General features: G+C 47.4%; 1 protein-coding gene across 2 annotated transcripts; it reads right to left on the bottom strand.

Annotated features, from left to right (window-relative positions):
• Window positions 1-6,213: 6,213 nt before the first annotated feature.
• DUSP26 (dual specificity phosphatase 26) lies at window positions 6,214-18,633 on the bottom strand. 2 transcript variants are annotated; one of them, XM_033172117.1, is made up of 4 exons: window positions 18,334-18,633; window positions 10,153-10,424; window positions 8,687-8,901; window positions 6,214-6,842 (listed from the first exon to the last, which is right to left on the bottom strand). In XM_033172117.1, exons 2-4 carry the CDS (start codon window positions 10,329-10,331, stop codon window positions 6,643-6,645), a joined length of 594 nt encoding a protein of 197 aa, XP_033028008.1. In that variant the 5' UTR covers window positions 10,332-10,424; window positions 18,334-18,633; the 3' UTR covers window positions 6,214-6,642. The 2 variants fall into 2 exon arrangements, with proteins under 2 accessions (XP_033028008.1, XP_033028007.1); XM_033172116.1 differs by having other exon boundaries at window positions 10,153-10,429; window positions 18,334-18,632.
• Window positions 18,634-19,841: the final 1,208 nt, after the last annotated feature.

Genomic DNA, 19,841 nt, shown 5'->3' with positions numbered 1-19,841 from the left:
AAACTATAGCTCCAGCCAGCATGACCAAAAATCTGGAATTATGGAAAGTGGAGCCCAGAAACACCTGGAGGACATAGGTCTAGCAGCTTCAGAACAACTGAGGAGAGACGGGCAGGAAAAGAAGTCGCTGCCTCTTCCCTGAACAAGCAGCTGAAATAATGGCCATATTGGCTTGGGCTGATGGGCGTTGTAGTCCAAAACATCAGGACAGAGAACCAGATTGGGAAAGGACCCTCTCTGGACCTTTAGTTGCATGAAAGTAAGGGGTAGCTGGTTTGGGTAAACTCTTGGTGATCCCCACTCCCAACCACACTATCTAGGAGCCACACTGCCCTCTTGTGTCTATTGGAATCTACAGAAATTACTTTACGTGTGAACTAGACACTGACCAGACTTGCGCCCCTGGGTGGTCGCTTTGGTTTGATTTCAGCCCTGGAGGTCTCTTGGGATAGATGGATACCAACAACAGAATACCAGGTCTGCACCACTTGTGATCCGCTGAGCAAAACATACTTGTTTAGCAAGGAACTGCTTGTTTTCACACTTTCCCCCCGAATGGCATCATCATCAGTTTGTTACAATTCAGTGTTTTCTTCATTGTCCTGCCATTATGACTACCGTATTTTCCGGAGTATAAGACGACTGGGTGTATAAGACGACCTCCAACTTTTCCAGTTAAAATATAGAGTTTGAGATATACTCGACCGCAGATTCTCCACCCGGCGTATAAGACAACCCCCGACTTTCGAGGAGGTTTTCCTGGATTAAAAAGTAGTCTTATACGACTTCCGGCGGCGACGCAATGGCGGAGCGGTCGTGGGTTGCCTCGGCTGCGAGGCGACCCAGCCCGTCCCGGGGGTTGGAGCCCCGCTACTGCTAAGCGGGGCTCCGATAGGGTGCGGGAAGAGCGTCCCGCACCCTGGGCTCCCCGGCTATGCCCACTATGGCTCCGAACCCTTCCCTCGCTCCCCCTGTAAAGGGGGAGTGGGGGTGAAGGGAAAACGGAGCCGGGCTCCAGGGGACAAGCCCCAACCGGGACGCGAAGCGGCGGTTGCCCCCGCGATCTGCGTTAACGTTCTACCTGTCAAAGTTGGAGTTTAAGAATCCCGGTGTCGTGAGTATTGGATTGGATCTGTTTTTGTGCCGTGTCAAAGACCCGGGGGACATTTGGAAAGGGAGCCTGTCTCTTTCCCTTCGGGAGATAGAAAATAACCTGATTAAGAGACTGCTGTTACAGCGATGGAAACAAAGTATTTAAAATTCGACAAGTGAGACTTATGGTTTCCCCCTCTGGGGATTAAACTGGTGGACAGTATCTCTTTTTAAAACTTTTTGGTTCTTGCGCCCTGGATTCGGGGAAAATGGCCGTGAAAGACTTTGACTGAATGGAAAGTTACTGGCAAGATGGAGAAGTCTGAGAACCGAAACTGCAATTTGACACCTATGCCCGCTTCTGCCATGCTTGGCTTTGTTTTTGACTTGGTTACGAACTGTGAAATGACCCATGAAGAAAGGACTATTTTATTGAAACTGGAACTGCTCAACCGAAAATTGGAGATATTGAACTGTCATATGTCAAAAAAGTTATACCCCACAGAGGAGACTGTACAGGAAATGGCTGCATTGGAGGAGAGCCTTGGCACAGAACTGAAGGGGCTGATTGAACAACAGGATGAAAAGGTATGGCTACTCCGGAGTAATGGATCGTTCCTTGGGGGTGGCAGACCCAGGACGGAGAAAATTGTTATAACTAACTCCCGAGGTGAGAGCTTGGGAGCGAAGGTGAGAACTTTATGTCTATATCTACAAATAAAAGAAGAATGTGATGATGAACCGGAGAGGCTGCGGGAAAAGATGTGCACCCAGATGCTCTATGCAAGGACTACTCTGAATTTAGTCTGGATCTGTGGTTATGTAAAGAAAAAGGATACTTCGAGGAGCAGCTCTGGAGCAAGACGACCAAAGAAAATGGACAGAAGGGGGATAGGGTGAATGATATCAAGGTATAAAGGGAAAGAATGTATTATGGTAACCTGAAACCGGTGTGTCAAGACTTTAAGTTTTTAGAGAAAGAAAAGAGGTACTCAAAATTTCTGTTATTAACAGCAGTTATAGGGAATGAAGATATTTGTTATGATTTATTTTGAAAATATGGGGATAAGAACCAGAATCTTGTGCGGAATTAATATTAAGTTATAACATGACCTGATCTATGTTAAGTTAAGAATGGGAAAATACTGTTTATTATGATACAAGATTTGTCAAAAAGAAGCATTTAATTTTAATTTTTAGATATTTGGATTTTTTAAGATCAAGATGGTATAAGATGTTATTAAAGTAACATTTGGGACTGGAACCGAAGGCGAAAAGGCAGGGGAAGTCTGTACCAAGATTCGACCAAGAATTTTTTTTTTTACAGCATAAGAAGAAGAATTATTGGTATTTGTGTATTTGTTTATTTTTTAGATGGGGGTGGGTTAATGTGGGTGTTATATTTGTATGTTGTTTGTTGTAAAACCAATAAATTCTTATTAAAAAAAAAAAAAAAGTAGTCTTATACGCCAGAATATACAGTATTTTTTATCTGATTTGTGGCCATTTGAGGGTAGGAAAACCTCAGTCACACCTCACCTCTGTCCATTGCAGATACATAAAGCACCATTAAAGCTTTGAGGGACTTCTGTTCCTTTAATTAAACACTTCCTGTGTGTTGGTTGCACCTATTCATTGCTTTCTCTTTAGCATGGCTTCTCCTGCCCCCCCAGCAATATTTCACAGCTTCTAAAGCTTACACATAGTAGGGGTATTTAAAATACCTGTTGGAGATGCAACAAAGAGCCGGGTTCATTTATGCATGTCTAGTGGAATTGTAAAGAAATAATTTTTTTTTGGGAAAAGATATATAATGAAAATTTAAAAAATAGTCAAATACTCCTCCAAAAAAACCCCCCGAAATATTTTTACTAGGAATCCTGGGCGATGAAATAAAAGAAAAGGATAAATGTGTATTAATGTACGCCACAACAGCAGCGAGGCTTCTGATCGCAAAAAATTGGAAGAACACAACAATACCAAATTTGGAAGATTGGCAAATAAAATTAATAGGATATCAGAATATGGCTAGGAAAATAGGAGAAGTTAAAGGAGTGACAGATAAGGCAGTAGAAAAAGATTGGGAATCTTTTAAAAACTATATAGGAAATATAGTGGAAAGAGCCAATCTTCTAACAACTGTGTAAAGAGTAAACTTAAGAAAGGAGGAATGATAAAATTAGGTATACAAAAAAGATACAGTTAGCATAAACTGCAATAACAGGAAGGCTGTTCGTTTTCATTTTACACGCAATTTTATGTACATATGTATGATTGTATTTTTTATGTTTTTCTTTCTTTGTAAATCTTTCAAAAACTCAATAAAGCATTATTAAAAAATAAATAAACTTTAAAGAAAGTATTTTGCATTAGTCTTTTATCGGAAGGAAAAAGAGGAAATTTAAAAGGGTCAAATGACCCTGGGCAACTTTTGCACATATAATTCCGCACAGAAAGCAGGGAGGCCAAAGGTGGGTGGGACCAGAGCCAGTGACAGGCAGAGCCAACTCGTTCTAGTTTTGTCCCCATCCTTCTCCCTGCTGAGTTCTAAAAGGGCAACACTGAGACTAAGGAAGAGGAACTTGGCAGCTGGGACCGCCACCTGGATGGGAAGGCAAGCAGGCAGGCAGGAGCTGGATGACGACGGACTGAGGTTGGCATCTATAAGGAGGACACGGCTATGGAGGAAAGGGATTGCTGAATAATACAGCTGTGCAGAACCTCCCATTTAATTTTGCTTATATACTGATGAAAAGGGCCTTGGCATCATTTCTCACACCTGGTGCTAAAAGTGCCTTTGAACTTCTTTTGTGCCATTTCCACATCCCAAATGAACAACGGGGGGAGAACAGGAAGAAGAAAGCCATCTTTAAACCAGACATTACACTCTAGCCAACGACATCAATTTATTTTCATTGCCAGCGTAGGAAATGCCAAAGCTGCTGGAGCACTTGCATGAGTATCCAGGCTGGAGCTGTTTTCTGTGATTTGCTGTGGGTAACTGCAAAGCGGAAAGTGCTGCATCTGGCGAGCCAACCTTGCATTTAAGCCAGGCATAGGCAAACTCGGCCCTCCAGCTGTTTTGGGACTACAACTCCCATCATCCCTAGCTAACAGGACCAGTGGTCAGGGATGATGGGACTTGTAGTCCCAAAACATCTGGAGGGCTGAGTTTGCCTATGCCTGATTTAAGCCCTCACTTGGTAACCACAGGCAATGAGTGACTGAAGTCAGGTAAGACTTACATGTAGGGGATGGAGCAGGGATGGAGCATCCCATTCATAGGAGCATAGGAAGTTGTATTATACAGAGCCAAATAATTGTCTACATTGACTGGCAGCAGCTCTCCAGGTTTCAGACAGGGAGACTCCCCCAGCCCTATCTGGAGATGCCGGAAATTGAGCCTGGGATCTTCTGGATGCAAAATATATCAGTACCACTGATCTATGGTCCTCCCCCCATGGTTCTTAGAATGAACCCGAGTGCCTTCAACTTTCAGTACAAACAAAAAACCCATTCTAGGAGGTGGGGAATCCACTCCACCAGCAATTCTGCTCTAGGAATCATTGAACTTTTTATCTTTATGCCTGGTATCACTCAAGCGACACTTCCTTTCATTGCTGGTCCTGGCAGGTCTCTGGAACTGAAGCTGCGTACCAAGATGTCTTGCTCCCTCTTCAAAACTTGCCACTTTTGGGCGACATGTTTGGTGGGTCCTAAAAAAGGTATGACCCAACAGTGGATTTTAGAAAAAAAAACTAGATTCTCCATATACTGTATCTTTGACCAACTGGCTAGAGTGGAAGAAAAGAGGCTCATAAATGCCCCTCGGCCTACTTGAAAGTAAGTAAGTAGATGGGAAAAGCCCACACCACGCCTGTGAGAATTTCACCAGCATTTTCTCTCCCCTTTGACAATTTCTGAATGCAGTTTCTTTTCTTTAAGTGTTGGAGAATGGTTAAAAATAATAAGAATAGTGCTCTGTGTACTTCATTGCATCCAAGTAATAGTACCACTGTATTCCGCTCTGGTCAGACCTCACCTGGAATACTGTGTCCAGTTCTGGGCACCACAGTTCAAGAAGGATACTGACAAGCTGGAACGTGTCCAGAGGAGGGCAACCAAAATGGTCAAAGGCCTGGAAACGATGCCTTATGAGGAACGGCTTAGGGAGCTGGGTATGTTTAGCCTGGAGAAGAGAAGGTTAAGGGGTGATATGATAGCCGTGTTCAAATATATCAAAGGATGTCATATAGAGGAGGGTGAAAGGTTGTTTTCTGCTGCTCCAGAGAAGCAGACACGGGGCAATGGATTCAAACTACAAGAAAGAAGATTCCACCTAAACATTAGGAAGAACTTCCTGACAGTAAGAGCTGTCCGACAGTGGAATTTGCTGCCCAGGAGTGTGGTGGAGTCTCCTTCTTTGGAGGTCTTTAAGCAGAGGCTTAACAGCCATCTGTCAGGAATGCTTTGATGGTGTTTCCTGCTTGGCAGGGGGTTGGACTGGATGGCCCTTGTGGTCTCTTCCAACTCTATGATTCTATGATTCTAAGCCAGTGCCAGGCTTTAGACAGCCCCTTTGCACGGTCCTGACCATGCCCAGCAACCTTCCTTGAACCAGGGCAGGGCCCAGCCCTGCTTGTAGTGGCCGCAACAGAATTACTGATCAACTCAGACTACAGAGCTGTGAAATCAATACATTTTACAATACATCTATGGGCATTTTGGGTAACTTAAAATGGTGGTCAGCCATTCTGGAAGGGAGCTGATTTTGCCTCCCATTTAAAAGCAGCAGCACCTGTAACTGGAAAGCACTTGGGGGCTTGGTAGAGAAGGTGATGAATTGGAGTGCAGCTGGGTTATGCGAGTGAAAGGCCCTTCTAAGTTCCTGGGACCCTTGGGCAGTTGCGGATCTGGGACTACCCATATCTGTCAACCCTCCCTGCTGTTTCCCAATGCTATAATAAGGAATTTCCCACAAAAAAGGGAAAGGTTGACAGCTATGCTACTCCTCACCCCACTCGAGACAGCAGCAGTATGGCTCTCTAGCAGTAACCAACCCTATTCTTCCCTTGCCCCATAATTGCCCATCACTGTTGGGTGGAAAAATGCTCTGATGCATTTAGTCTCTGCAGGACTTTATTCTCACAGCTAAAATACATTAGGGAACTACCCAAGCACTTTAACAAAGGCTAAAAGCAAATACGGAGAGCGACAGGCCACACCACACAGGACTCCGGGGGGATTTTTAGAGAGCTGAAGGCTCCCCTGGTCTGAGGTTGAGACTTGATATCAAGAAGAGCCCCATTTTATGGCTTCCCAAAGGAGGGAGAAATGGAGAGAGGGGTTGGGGAACTCTCTGCCTCTTGGAAACCCGAGCCAGCTCACCTCTGGTTGACACCTGAAGCTAACTTTAGAAATTAGAGGCCTTGTAGGCCTTGGGCTTCTGCAGGGTGGGAACTGTGGAAGTTCAGGGACACCAGAGCCCAAATAATGGCCTGGGAATGCCTCATGACTGGCTCCAACATTGTTTCCCTCTGGCCCTTCCACTCATGGCCTCTGCTTCAACCTGAGGGAGTTGTCCAGGGCAGCCAACTGACGTAGGAAACCCCGGTTGGGGATGATGCCTCGGTGGTCCTTGACGGTCTTTATGGCCTCCACCAAGGTCAAGTGATGGTAAATCATGAGGTAGGCGAGGACCAAAGTGGCTGATCTGCTCACCCCCACGGCACAGTGAACAAGGATCCTTCCTGCAAGAAGAAAGGGGAGATATAGATGTGCTAGATATAGATATACAAAGTAAGTCTTGACAGTGTTGCCATCAGGGTTGGACTTGGGGGCAGAGGTCCACGGCCCTACTCAACAGAAGGAGCAGGAGGCTCCCTGCCTTCCAAACACAGTAGGGATGACTAAACAAATTCAGAATAAACGTAAGTAATGCACATTGCAATCTGAAGAGCTCCCAACCGCATTAAAACCATTATCTGAGAGTAGCTAAAGTGCACCATTGAATATCAAATGGCAGCTGAGGCATTTATGGTCCATAAGGTTAGAGAGGGTGTGCACCTCAGCAAAGATCTCTTCCAGAATGCCACCAATTTAAATAACCCCAGAAAGATTCCCTCCCCCAGCACAACCTTATCTTTCCATCCTCATTTGGTTCAGGACACAGGAGTGAGGGACCTCAAGAATGGGAGCCACGTGTAGCCTTCCAGGCATTACTATCTGGCCCTCAGGAGTCCCCTCACACCCTATTTTTCACTCCCCTTGAGTGTCTTCACTTGGTCAGAATGTATCCATGAACTCTGATCATGTCTCTTGCATCCCTGGATGGAGAATAAAAGAGGTGTGTGTGCGTGTGCGTGTGTGTGTGTTTATGTAGAAAGTAGCCTATCACACAAAGGTAAAATTTGCATGGTTGCTCCACCTACTTTTGCAGCTGGCCCCACCCACCATTGGCAGCTGGCCCGCCGTAAAGTTTCCCAGGAGGGAATGTGGTTGTTTGCCTGAAAAAGGTCCCCAATTCCCGCAGGACAATGACCACACTGTGTGGATCAAGTGGAAAACTGCTTGGGCCCATGTGTTCTAGACACAGGACAAGCAGAAGTGTGGACAAGCCCTCAATTTTACTGGTGCACGAAGATGCATCTTTCCCTTGCTGTACACTGCCCTGGAATCCAACAGGGTGGTGGGCAATTTAGACACGTCAAAAACAAATATATGATGCGCCAGTAGTGTAGCAAAACTGCAGCCAGGCACGATGAAGATGCTTGGCATCTTCCTTGCATGCCGCAGTCTCTCTCCACCCCCAGGTCAAGCTTCCCTTCTTCTCTTTCCATTTTTTCATATCATAATAAATCCCTGCATATTTTACATAAACTAAAACATTCAGTATTCCATTATTACATCCATCAAAACTTGTTTACACTGTTGAATTTATCTTAATGCTGCCAACGTTTTCAAGTGATACACAACAATAAACCTAGGCTACATACAGAATATTTACATACCACACTAAATGTAACCGGCTGATTATCACAACTCTAGTATCTCATTGTTCTATTATCACCATACATGAAATATGCAATGTAAACAAGAGGTTAAAAGAACCACCAAATCAATTACTTAATGTGTATTGCAATCTAGAAATGAAATGTAAAAATTAAATATAAAAGTCTTTCAAAGTCCATTCCACATACATATTGAATTTATATGGCCCAAAAACAGTCAATGTGTGGAAAATGGTAATTTCATAGATAATGAAAACACAGCCAAGACGCAAAGGTCCATTTTACATATAAAGGTTCATAGAGTCCAGTAACAACCCAAACGTTGGATATAGCAGTTCCATGAGATGACTTTTTTTCAATTCATTGTGAATTATTTCCCAATACTCTTCTACCCTTTTACAGGTCCACCACATATGTGGAAGAATCTCAGCACACCAGTCCCATGACAGTGTGCTCACAGACACCAGTCCTACTTCCATCCAGACCGTTGTGCCCCCCAACGTGAAACTCTCACCAATGGTAGGGAGAGCTATTCAGTTCTGCAAAAAGTTGGGCCATCAAGCCACCTCCCTCCATGGACTCACCTCTAGTCCTGCTCAGCGCCTTGTGGATGAAGTCAGCGGCGGGATCAAAGTAGGGGCTCATGTCGAAACTGGGCGAGTCGTGGGCCTCGATGCCCAGGTAGCAGATGCCAGTGCCTTCATAGTAATCGGCCCCTCCCCGCCACTTGCTGTGCGAGGCATTGAGGATGTGGGTGATGTTCAGGCGCGCCAGCTCCCTGCGGTTGGCAGCTATATCTCTACATGGGGGGGGGGGAAGAAGATGGAGCAGGGAGGCGTGCTAAGCAACCCTCTCAGTGCAGCTGGCTGGTGTGCACATAAAGGAGTAAGGATGCTCACGCAGGCTTTTAAACAGGAAACTCAAATGGATACAGAAAAGGGGTGGAACGAACTTCAGGATGGGAAACATGAGAAACAGAGAGAAATGGAGGTTTGTCCCTCTGTAGGTGTCAGGATGCTGTCAGCAGCTCCTGGCTAGTTGCCCAGGAAAGTATAAAGACAAGGAAAAGTTTCTCACCATCCTTTTTTTAATCTCAAAATTACAGAGAGAGGCTATAGAAGACATCTGAAGGCAGCCCTGTTTAGGGAAGTTTTTAATGTTTGAAGTTCTATTCTGTTTTTAATGTTCTGTTCAAAGCCGCCCAGAGTGGCTGGGGAAATCAAGCCAGATGGGTGTGGTGGAAATAATATATTATTATTATTATTATTATTATTATTATTATTATTATTATTAAACCCAGCCTCTTGGATAATGGCCTGGTCCCAAGTGAATCTCCAACCTCCCATCACAGAACAATGGATTCAAACTACAAGAAAGAAGATTCCACCTAAACATTAGGAAGAACTTCCTGACAGTAAGAGCTGTTCAGCAGTGGAATTTGCTACCAAGGAGTGTGGTGGAGTCTCCTTCTTTGGAGGTCTTTAAGCAGAGGCTTGACAGCCATCTGTCAGGAATGCTTTGATGGTGTTTCCTGCTTGGCAGGGGGTTGGACTGGATGGCCCTTGGGGTCTCTTCCAACTCTATGATTCTATGATTCTATCTCTCCCACTTCCTCATTCGTCACTTCTATGGGTGCTGCTACGTGCCTTCTGTCTTGGAGCTCTTTGCTCTCCTACTTTTAAGGCTTGCCAGGGTCTGGCAGATCGGGGGTCTGGATGCTTTTTAAAGACACTGTGCCAGCCAGCTGCCATTCCGGTTCTGCCTCCTCCTCTCCCATTATTTCTCAACTTTCCCCCTCATCTTCCTCTGAGCTGTGACCTCCCTCAAACCCCCATTGTAAATCTATACTGTCTTCCTCTTCCTCTTCCCTGGAGGGGTCAGGATGGGGAGGCAGTCTCCACCATTCCTCCTCTGCCCAGTCCCTGACAGTAGGCAATGCCATGCATGCCCTCCAGTTCCTTAGCAGCTGCAGATCACAAGACTTCCTCCCCACCACCGTCCCCACCCCACAGTCACAGGGTCTGATCCCAACATCTGGGCCGGTACGTACTGATCTCCCAGGTAGAGTCCTGGCCACACTTCATCAGCATGGTTGCAGGCTGTCTTCCCTGTGTAGAGCAGCCTCTCCAGTTCAAAGATGCTGAGGATGGGGTGGCTGACGGTGTCATCGTGAATCCGCCGGCTGGGAGCCCTGGATCCGTTCCGGGAGAACCGGGACAAGAAGGACATTGGTGCCGCCAAGCCCCCCCTTGCATCCCGGGCCTCTTGAGGGGGCTGGGGCGGGGCAGTGTTTCTGCTGCGACCACCACCCACGGTCGGTTTCTAAGCTGGAAGAGAGCACAGGTGGTATTAGCAGAACCACATCCAGCCTGGGCATCATCTGCACTCGGTCTCTCTCCTTCCTGATCCTGTTAAAAATGGAAACGGCTAAAGCAAGGAGTCCCTGATGGGGCTAGAGCACTGAGTTACAGTTAGGACAGCAGTGGGTAAACCAGGGCTGGATTAAGACTGGTATGGGCCTTAAGCACTGGAAAGATTATGGTGTTTTTCCTACATGCAATTCAAAATATGTTATTGTTGTTGTTGTTCAGTCGTTCAGTTGTGTCCGACTCTTTGTGACCCCATGGACGCCAGGCACGCCTATCTTTCACTGCCTCCTGCAGCTTGGCCAAACTCATGCTAGTTGCTTCGAGAACACTGTCCAACCATCTCATCCTCTGTCATCCCCTTCTCCTTGTGCCCTCCATCTTTCCCAACATCAGGGTCTTTTCTAGAGCCCTCCCTCCTCATTCCCATTCAAAATATAAACAATGCTAAATCATAAAATCAAAAATCAAAACAAAACATACTTATTGCAACATGACGGGATCTTGTTTTCTTGCACCCTTTTGATCCACATTAGTAGGCTGCCCTCCACTTTAGGTGGGGGTAAGTCAGGACATTCCAACACGTGGCCCTCAAATGCCTTTTTTTGGTGGTGGCCGTGGCCCCCATCAATATTTGACACCCACCGCTGCAGCCTTCATGCTGTCTTCCCAAAGCTGGGTAAGGGAGGCAGTGGGCTTTGGGAAGGAAGCATGAGGGCTCAGACAGGTTTCCTAGAGTCCTCTTCCCTTCTATCCAAAGCATAGCTAGTGGTTTCTCAGCTTTGGGAATGAGGTGGGAGGGCTCTAGGACATTCTGGGATCAAATCAAAAACTGGGATGGCTTCTTAGAGGGTCTGAAAGACTGGTAAAGAGGTGGGACAAGGAAAAGCGTGGGTGAGCCTTCAGCCTCGGGGCTCTGGAGAGACCGCAAAAAGTGTCCCATCAGAAGCTCTCAGTGACCAAGCGTAAGGAATTTGGTGCCTTATGGTACTTGGAGCCACAGTTGTTACGAATTAACACAAAAGCCTTGAGCCTGGGCTGGCAGCAAACTGGCAACCAGTACAGGTCTCCTGGCAAAGAGACATATGATGTTGCCAGCAGGGGCGTCACAAGGGTGGGCCTCCCCTAGTTCCAGGGGAGGGGGGGGTGACACTTTGGCTGGCCCCTCTCACCCCACCCCGCTGGGCGGCCCCGAATGGGGGCTTGTCACCTTTTCCCCCTTCCAGCGGCTATTTTTCGGTGGGGGGTGGGCCAGCGAGGAGGGGGTGTCACACTGGCATGACACCCCCTCTTCGCTGGCCTACCCCCCACCGAAAAAAACCGCTAGGAGGGGGGAAAGGAAGCAGAGCAGGCGCATCCAAGCGCCTGCTCTGCTTGTTTCCCCTTTCCGCCGCTTTCTTCGGTGGGGGGGGGCATGGGCCGGCGAGGGGTGTGTGTCATACTTGTCGCTGGCCCACCCCCCGCTGAAAAAAACCGCTGGGAGGGGCCAGCAAGGGGGGGTGTCACGCTTGTCACCCCCTCCTCGCTGGCCACCACACCAGGGGCGTGCCCCTCCCCCAGGGGGTGCCCCTCCCCCAGGGGGGTGCCTCTGCGCTGCCACCGCCTCCAGCAGCGCAGAGGCTTGCTACGCCACTGGTTGCCAGTGACTCGCTCCTGTGAGCAGTCCGGCCACAACATTCCTGTCTGGCTTCCAGAGTGGCGTAGGCTTCATAAGCATCCCCTAACATATTTTACAAGGCCTTTTGCAAAAGAAAAGAAAGAAAGGCGGAATAAAATGGCGACGGAAATAGGAAAATAGGTCTGTGGTAAACAGGACACTTGGATAACATTGTTTCGGATGATCTGGAAAGTACAAATTGGGCTTGGCAGCTGTGTTGCCCTTGAAACACTACTAGTTTGGGGGCTCAACAGCCTGAGCTCCAGGAACCTGGTGAGTTTGGCATTTAATAACTCTGTCTGCTTGCTCCTGCCTGGCTTTTCCTGTTTCAGGCCCCATCAGTGTGAGGCATTGAAAGCAGCAACACAGCAAAACTCCCAAAGAATCCTGGGAGTTGTAGTTTGGGAAGGGACTTTGGTTGGGAATTGTTAGGAGACCCTTGTTCCTCTCACAGAACCACAACTGTGGTTTTAACAATCAATCCTACATCCCCCAAAACTCTGGGAATTGTAGCTCTGTGAAGGGAATAGTAGTCTCCTAGCACTCAGCACCCTTAACAAACTACAGTTCCCAGGATTCTTTTTTTTGGGGGGGGAAGCTGTTTAAAGTGGTATGATCCTGCTTTAAATGTGTAGTGTAGATGGGGCCTGACCCTACACTGGATTTCCCCTGTACTTGGACAATTTGAAACCTGCTTTTTTTGTTCAAATTGACAAGCGAAGAAACCCAACTGCCACTTTAGTGTTCATTAATGGGCATTCAATCATTTTACATGACTTTTAATGAATTCACATGTGCAGAGGAGAAAAAATACCCCCCGCTAGTTGGCGTTTTCCTCAGCTTTTGAGCTGGCATATCTCCTGACAAGTTGGGATCGGGATGAGCTCAGCTGTTGCCTTCCTTCAAAACGATGTTTGGCCAGCACAGCTCTGCCAGCTCAGAGGCTGCCAAGGCTAGAATAGTAATGAGGGAGGCTGGCAGGTGCCAGGAGCTTTGTATAGAGACAGCCAGGAGCTGGAGGAGAAGAAAAACAAAAATCAAGATATCTCCACCCTGGCACTGACCCCTGTACAAGACAAGGAAAAAGACAAATTATTCACCCACCTCCACACGCACTTGGGTCCTCTTGTGGTGTTTAGGGGAGCTCTGATTTTCCACTAGGAGGGCAGAAATAAGTTTTTAAGGAACCCAAGGAGGAAAAGGCAACCCATTTCTGCTCTCTTTGGAGAGGAACTGTCATGCAGTGGAAAGAATATGACTTTTGCATACAGAATGTCCTTGTTTTAATTGCCAGCATCTCCAGCAGAAAGGATCACTTAGATGGATGGGAAGCCACCCCCCCATGCCTGGCACCCCAGGGAGCTGCTGCCAGTCAGAGTAGGCAGCAGTGGCCTAGATGGACAAAGAGTTTGATCTGGTCCCCAAGACACCTTCCTATATAACCTGAAGCTCACTTCCCTGTCTCTCAAAACTGGGGTATAATCTGAGCCAAAACGCACCAGGGCCACAGTTGGGAATCTTTCCCCAAAGTCTTAGGGTGCTTTCCAGCTGTGGATAATTTAGAAACACCCAATTGTTGCTGTATTGCTTTCAGCTAGAAGTGGAACAGCGACTTGTAACATGTCCTGCCAAGTGGGCTGTTGTCGCTTTCTCCAGCCCCAAAGCTTTGTGGGTGAGGGGGATTTTCATTAGGACTTCATTAGGGGCTAAATACACCCTAATCATTATCATTTCCAATGCAATTTAAGGCCCGGGGAGGGGAATTAGATATAAAAGCAATGCTGTTTGGAAAAGGGAGGGTTAAAATGCTAGAGTTGCTCTTACGAGACATGGGCTATACTGCAGGAAATGGCTAGAGCAATCTATGCAGGCCATAGCTGGTCAAAATAGCAACACAATAGTCCACGGACACCTGCAGAAATTGTGCAGCTATTCCATGGAGCTAAAAAAAAAGGCAGCTTTTCTGAGCTCTGGAAAACAAACAAACAGAAGCTGAACAGGCAAAACATGAGAAACATGCAAAACCTTGCCCATGATTCCATGCACATGCCCTGCAAAAAGTGAGTTCACCACGTGTGACTATTCAATGGCAAATGTCCAGTGTAGACGCAGGTTTAGAAGAGTTTGGAAGAAGAGGTGTTTGGATCTGATATCCCGCTTTATCACTACCCAAAGGAGTCTCAAAGCGGCTAACATTCTCCTTTCCCTTCCTCCATCACAACAAACACTATGTGAGGTGAGTGAGGCTGAGAGACTTCAGGGAAGTGTGACTAGCCCAAGGTCACACAGCAGCTGCATGTGGAGGAGCGAAGACGTGAACCCAGTTCCCCAGATTACGAGTCCACTGCTCTTAACCACTACACCACACTGGCTCTCATGAAGTTGTCCTAAAGAGCTGGTGCTCCCTGGAGAAGGTGCAGCATTTTGTTCTCTTACCACCGAGTAACCTCAGGCAGACTCCACAAAGCTAGACATTAGGGGTCTCCGACACCTCTCATTTCAGGAACTGTGCCCAGGGGTCACTTCATCCTATGCCTATCCAAACGCTGCTGTTGTATCAATCCGTCCGATTCTCTCTTGCTGAACTTTGGGATATGTTCAGCCTGCCACTTCAGAGCTCTTTTCTGTCAGAATCAGGTTGGGGTAATGTGCAGCACAATCCACTTTTTGCAGCGGAGACAGCCAGGAGGTGCCAAACCCATTCTGGGAGGCTGGGATCATTGCAGCTGCAGCTCTTAGGAAGTTCTTTCGGAACACTGAAAATTGCCTTCTGCTGGGTCAGATTATTTTTCAACAAAGCCCAGTGCTGTCTACTTTATGGGTAGGCAAACTAAGGCCCGGGGGCCGGATCCGGCCCAATCGCCTTCTAAATCTGGCTCACAGATGGTCCAGGAATCAGCGTGTTTTTACATGAGTAGAATGTGTCCTTTTATTTAAAATTCATCTCTGGGTTATTTGTGGGGCATAGGAATTCGTTCATTTTTTTTTCCAAAATAAAGTCCGGCCCCCCACAAGGTCTGAGGTACAGTGGACCGGCCCCCTGCTGAAAAAGTTTGCTGACTCCTGGTACTCTGACAGGCGGCAGCTCTTCAGAATGCCAGGCAGAAGGTCTTTCCCACCCTCTGTTGTCTGATCCTGCTGTTGTCTGATCCTGTGGAGCGATGCCAGGGATTGAACCTGAGGCCCACGGCTAGCCCTCTCATTTAGGCCACTTGAGACATATCTTAGGCAGAGGACTTTGAGGAGCAGTGCGGTTGTGCCCCCTCTAGGCTGCCCACTGCCTATCCACACCTCCTCTGTTGCCCCTGTGCCTTACTCTGAGAAAGAGTCACTCCTCAGAGCAAGGCATTGTGGGGTGAAGTAGCCTTGGAGAGACTATCCATGGCTTTGCTGCTGTGACAAATGCTCTTTGAACTTCAGAAAGAATCGACACCTTGCCCCAGAAAAAATAACCTGTTGCCCCAATGCAAGGTCTCAGTTTGAGACTGACCCTGTAGACATGCCGGTGTTGGGTGAGGCCAGAGGGCAAAGGGTTCAGGGCAGCAGATGTAAAACTGACCTGTGTACAGGAGGCTGATTTCTACACAATCCCTCTCTATCCCTCAAAGTAAGACCCATTCCAGAGTCCAAGGACACATTCCAGCCTGGCAAAAACTCAGGTTCTGAAGTTGGGATAGCAAAAAAGAGTTAGTTTTGAGGATCAGAGAGAGAAGAAGAAGAAGAAGAAGAGTTTGGATTTGATATCCCGCTTTTCACTACCCGAAGGAGTCTCAAAGCGGCTAACATTCTCCTTTCCCTTCCTCCCCCACAACAAACACTCTGTGAGGTGAGTGGGGCTGAGAGACTTCAGAGAAGTGTGACTAGCCCAAGGTCACCCAGCAGCTGCATGTGGAGGAGTGCAGACACGAACCCGGTTCCCCAGATTACGAGTCTGCCGCTCTTAACCACTACACCAAACTGGCTTGGAAGGGCTCATTGGGCGCCTGGGCTTAAGATCTCTCACCCCTTGATGTAGGGTCCTTCTTCTGAGCAAGTCATTGTTGGACGAGAGCCTGTTGACTCACCTGCCCTTGCTGTAGCAGAGGCCAAAATCGAAGGCATGAGGAGGAAGAGGATAAAGTAAAGCGGACAGTGGTATTTGCTGGGCCATCTCAGGTGGCTACATGTCTTCTTCCAGTACTGCTGGGAATGTCTGATTTCAAAGCATAGGCTCCATCACTCGGTCACATCCACTTTGGTGGTGACTTGCTTCAAGAGGACAGCTTTCTCTGGAGTCTTTGCTGCTGGGCGTGGTGCAGGGCAAAATGTATGATAATATCAAAAATCCGAACTTAGTGATGCAGAGGATATTGCATCGTGTTCAGAAATGTGTGCACATAGACGCACACACTTAACAGAATCACCAGAAATGATTGGTTGCTTCCGAATTGCATCAAATTGTTTATAATATTGCTCTGTACTTCCTGAACTTGGCCCAAGCTGTGCCTGCGTATCGGTCTGGGAGGGAAACAGGGATGCCCTCACAGACGGCGGTGGTTTTTCTATCTCCCTCTTGTTTACCGATTGAAAGCAGAACAGCTTTTATAAGGACTCTGCGGCCTGTGGATTGTGAACATAATGGGGGATGGAGGGGGCTGCTTGAGCCCCTGATAGCTTACAGTTCAAGGAGGGCGACTTCAGGTCAGTGAGCTGAGTGCCAACACTATCTCTTCCTTACCCTTCATGAGAAGGTCCAGGAGTAAGAAGAAAAAAAAAACCCTCTCCTTCATTGCTACATCGAAATAAAGGATTACATTTGAGGGTGGCAGCCAGTCTGAAAGCTGAGTGCTTTAACCCAGCAGGGGAAGGTTTTACAAGGCTGTGAAGGGTAATAAATCTTTTCCAACACATCTACTGGGTTATAACACAGAGATGGGAAAACCAGATTCCTCCAGATATGGCTGGACTGTAACTCCCTTCATCCCTGACCGGTGGCCATGCTGTGAGGGGCTGATGGGAGATGGAGTCCGACAACATCTGTTGAGCCACAGGTTTCCCCAGCCCTCCTGGAACAGCTCATCTTGGGCCTGTGCCTTTTGCAGCAAGGAAACTGCGTTTCTAAAGGATCCGTAGCCAATGGCCATTTAGCTTAATGAGAATCAAGCATTGGGTGGGGCACCCTTCCAGGTTGGAGATCAGACGCAACAGATCCACTCCTCTCCATGGACCAGCCCTGTTTGGAATACATGCGTGGGTTGGGGAGGGAGAGGCTTTTCTTCCTGCACAATGTTGCACACAATGCACTGCTGTTTTAATGCTCCCACCGGAGCACTAGCAGAGGGGAAAGTAGAGATCGCTTCCTGCCTGTTGTTTTGTCTGCCTTGCTTGCCGCTCCTCCAGCCTCAGAACACGAGCAAAATAAGAAGCCATGTTCCCACGCTGCGCAACTCTTTCCATGTTATCAATCTTTTTCACAGGGTTTCCTGTGCCCCATGCATCGTGCATGATAGATAGCCCTTATTTTATCCGTCTTCCCAGTGGGAGGCCACAATTGTTCCCACTTTACAGTGGCAGACAAATGAGACTTGAAGAAGACGTCTCTGGCTCGAGGTATCCAGTTTAAGCCTAAAAGCCAGGCAGAGTCCTCAAATCCACCCCCCCCTCAGTCCTTCCAAAATTATCCACCTGCCCAATTGCACTGGTTCTCAGCCCGGCAATTTTTTATTTTTATTTTTGCTGAAAAGCAGCCCTTCAAGAGCTCGGGTGTGTTTCGAAACAACCGAGCTCCTAGAATGAGTTCTGCGTGGCAGCAGTGTTTGGGAAGGAGGCACATTTTTCTTTGAGACCAGGATCTATCCCTGAACTATGTGACCCATAGATACCCCACCCTTATATCATGCACATCAGCATGAATCTGGCTCTCGTTTTCCTTCCACCGCACTGTTGGGATGATAAGTTAGTTAGCAGGGAGTAAATATCACAGGGTCATGCAGCCTGAGACCTCCCACTCCACCAAGCCTTGATCCTGCCAAAGTTCTGCCACAGTTCCCTGCCACATACAAGCATGCAAAGCATCGAATAGCCTGCTTCTTCTAAATGGCAGCTTCTAGGAGAGAGGACAGGCAGAAGCCTCCCCTTGCTGGCACAGCGCAAGGGGCAAAGACCAAGGAAGCCACAGGCTCTGCTACAAAGAGACAACAAGAGAGCCAGCTGGACTCAGTTACTTTACCTTTGTCAAGGCTCTGATTTTTCTCAGCTGGGAAAGGAGGCTCCTCCGTCAGATCTAGTCGGCCATCTCCTCTGTTCTCCCTTTCCTTGCTGCCGCCGCTCCTGCTACTGACGCTGTTGCTGCTGAAGAAGGGGAAAGGCTGCTGTCTCAACATCTATTTTAAGCCCTGGCATGTCCAGGGGCAGATTTGTTTCCTATTAGACAGTGAATGGGTGAGAGAGAGTAGAGTAGCAGCTCAGGAGACAGCCACTCAGAGAGAGCAGGCACGTGCAAACACACGCCACAGATGCACCACACGCTCGCTCACTCGCTCGCTCGCTTCAGTCTGCACGGCAACACAGGAGCACACCTGTGCTACCACGCGAAAGCCCGGCACAGACCCTTCGCTGTGATTAATATGTTACTTCATGCAAACGAATGCAAGGCTATTGTTGGGAGCAGGGACAGCCAGCCGATAACCCCACAGGACAAATGCAGCCGGCAAAGCCATTGTTAAGCTAGGTCCTGGCTGCTGTGCCACATTTTTTAATCCAATCCAAGCTGGGAGAAAAAACATTTCTCTAGTAAGAAAAGGGAAATTCATTTAAAAACAAACAAACACCCACACAATAGTCATGAGAGCTAGTCCTCATTTTCATGTTAGAGACAGAACAAAATCCATACCCCCGTTGAGGGCCACTTGGAGGAAACATGGGAGAGTGCAAATGTGCATAAAAACACGAGCTGCTCTGCTTCGGAAAGCACACTCGCAGCAATGCTGTTATCCGATGCACGGTTTTCTCAGGAAGAATAAGTCCCATCAGTCAAAAGATGAAGAGGCTGTGCAGAGTGCTGATTGGCTGGGGGGTTGGTGACATCAACAAGCACCCTCCCCTCTCTCCACAGAGCATTTTTCCCAGCTGAAGAAGAAAACATGTTTTTAATTTTTTTTTAAAAAAAATCATGCACTTCAGACATATAATGGTACAAAAGGAAATTTAAACACACAAGGTAAATAGCCCACCTGAAGTATGGGAGGGGAAACTAAAATGTCTCATTTGAAGGTAGAAAGAAGCTGGACTCATCCTATGGGGCAATAATAATAATAATAATAATAATAATAATAATAAATAATCCTGTTTTTTATGCACAAACCTTATATACTTCACAGGAGCACAGGAAACCTGTCGTAAACCGGGTCACACTGTGACCTGGCATGACCTAGTGTCTGAGGAAGTGGCTCTCCTGAGTTTCCTAGAAGAATCCTTCCCATCCTCTGATTGTTTTCACTGGAGATGTCAGTGAGAACTTGGAGTCTCCAATTTCAGCAGCGACCTGTGCAACACCAAAAATTGTCCTCCCCCTTATCACCTTCCATTCTACATTACAGTTACAGTGCCCCCGGGGCTCCGTGCCCAGTGTGACTGAACTGGTCACACTCCCCTAAATCTGCCTCTGTGAATGACTGAACCCGGGACTTTTTGCATGCAAATTACAACGCTCTGACAATGTGCTCTGACTCCTTCCTA

Source organism: Lacerta agilis, chromosome 15 (genome assembly GCF_009819535.1).
Source record: "Lacerta agilis isolate rLacAgi1 chromosome 15, rLacAgi1.pri, whole genome shotgun sequence".
Lineage (NCBI taxonomy): Eukaryota > Metazoa > Chordata > Lepidosauria > Squamata > Lacertidae > Lacerta > Lacerta agilis.
The sequence above is the reverse complement of the archived record's forward strand: the minus strand, read 5'-3'. Positions and strand labels throughout refer to the sequence as shown.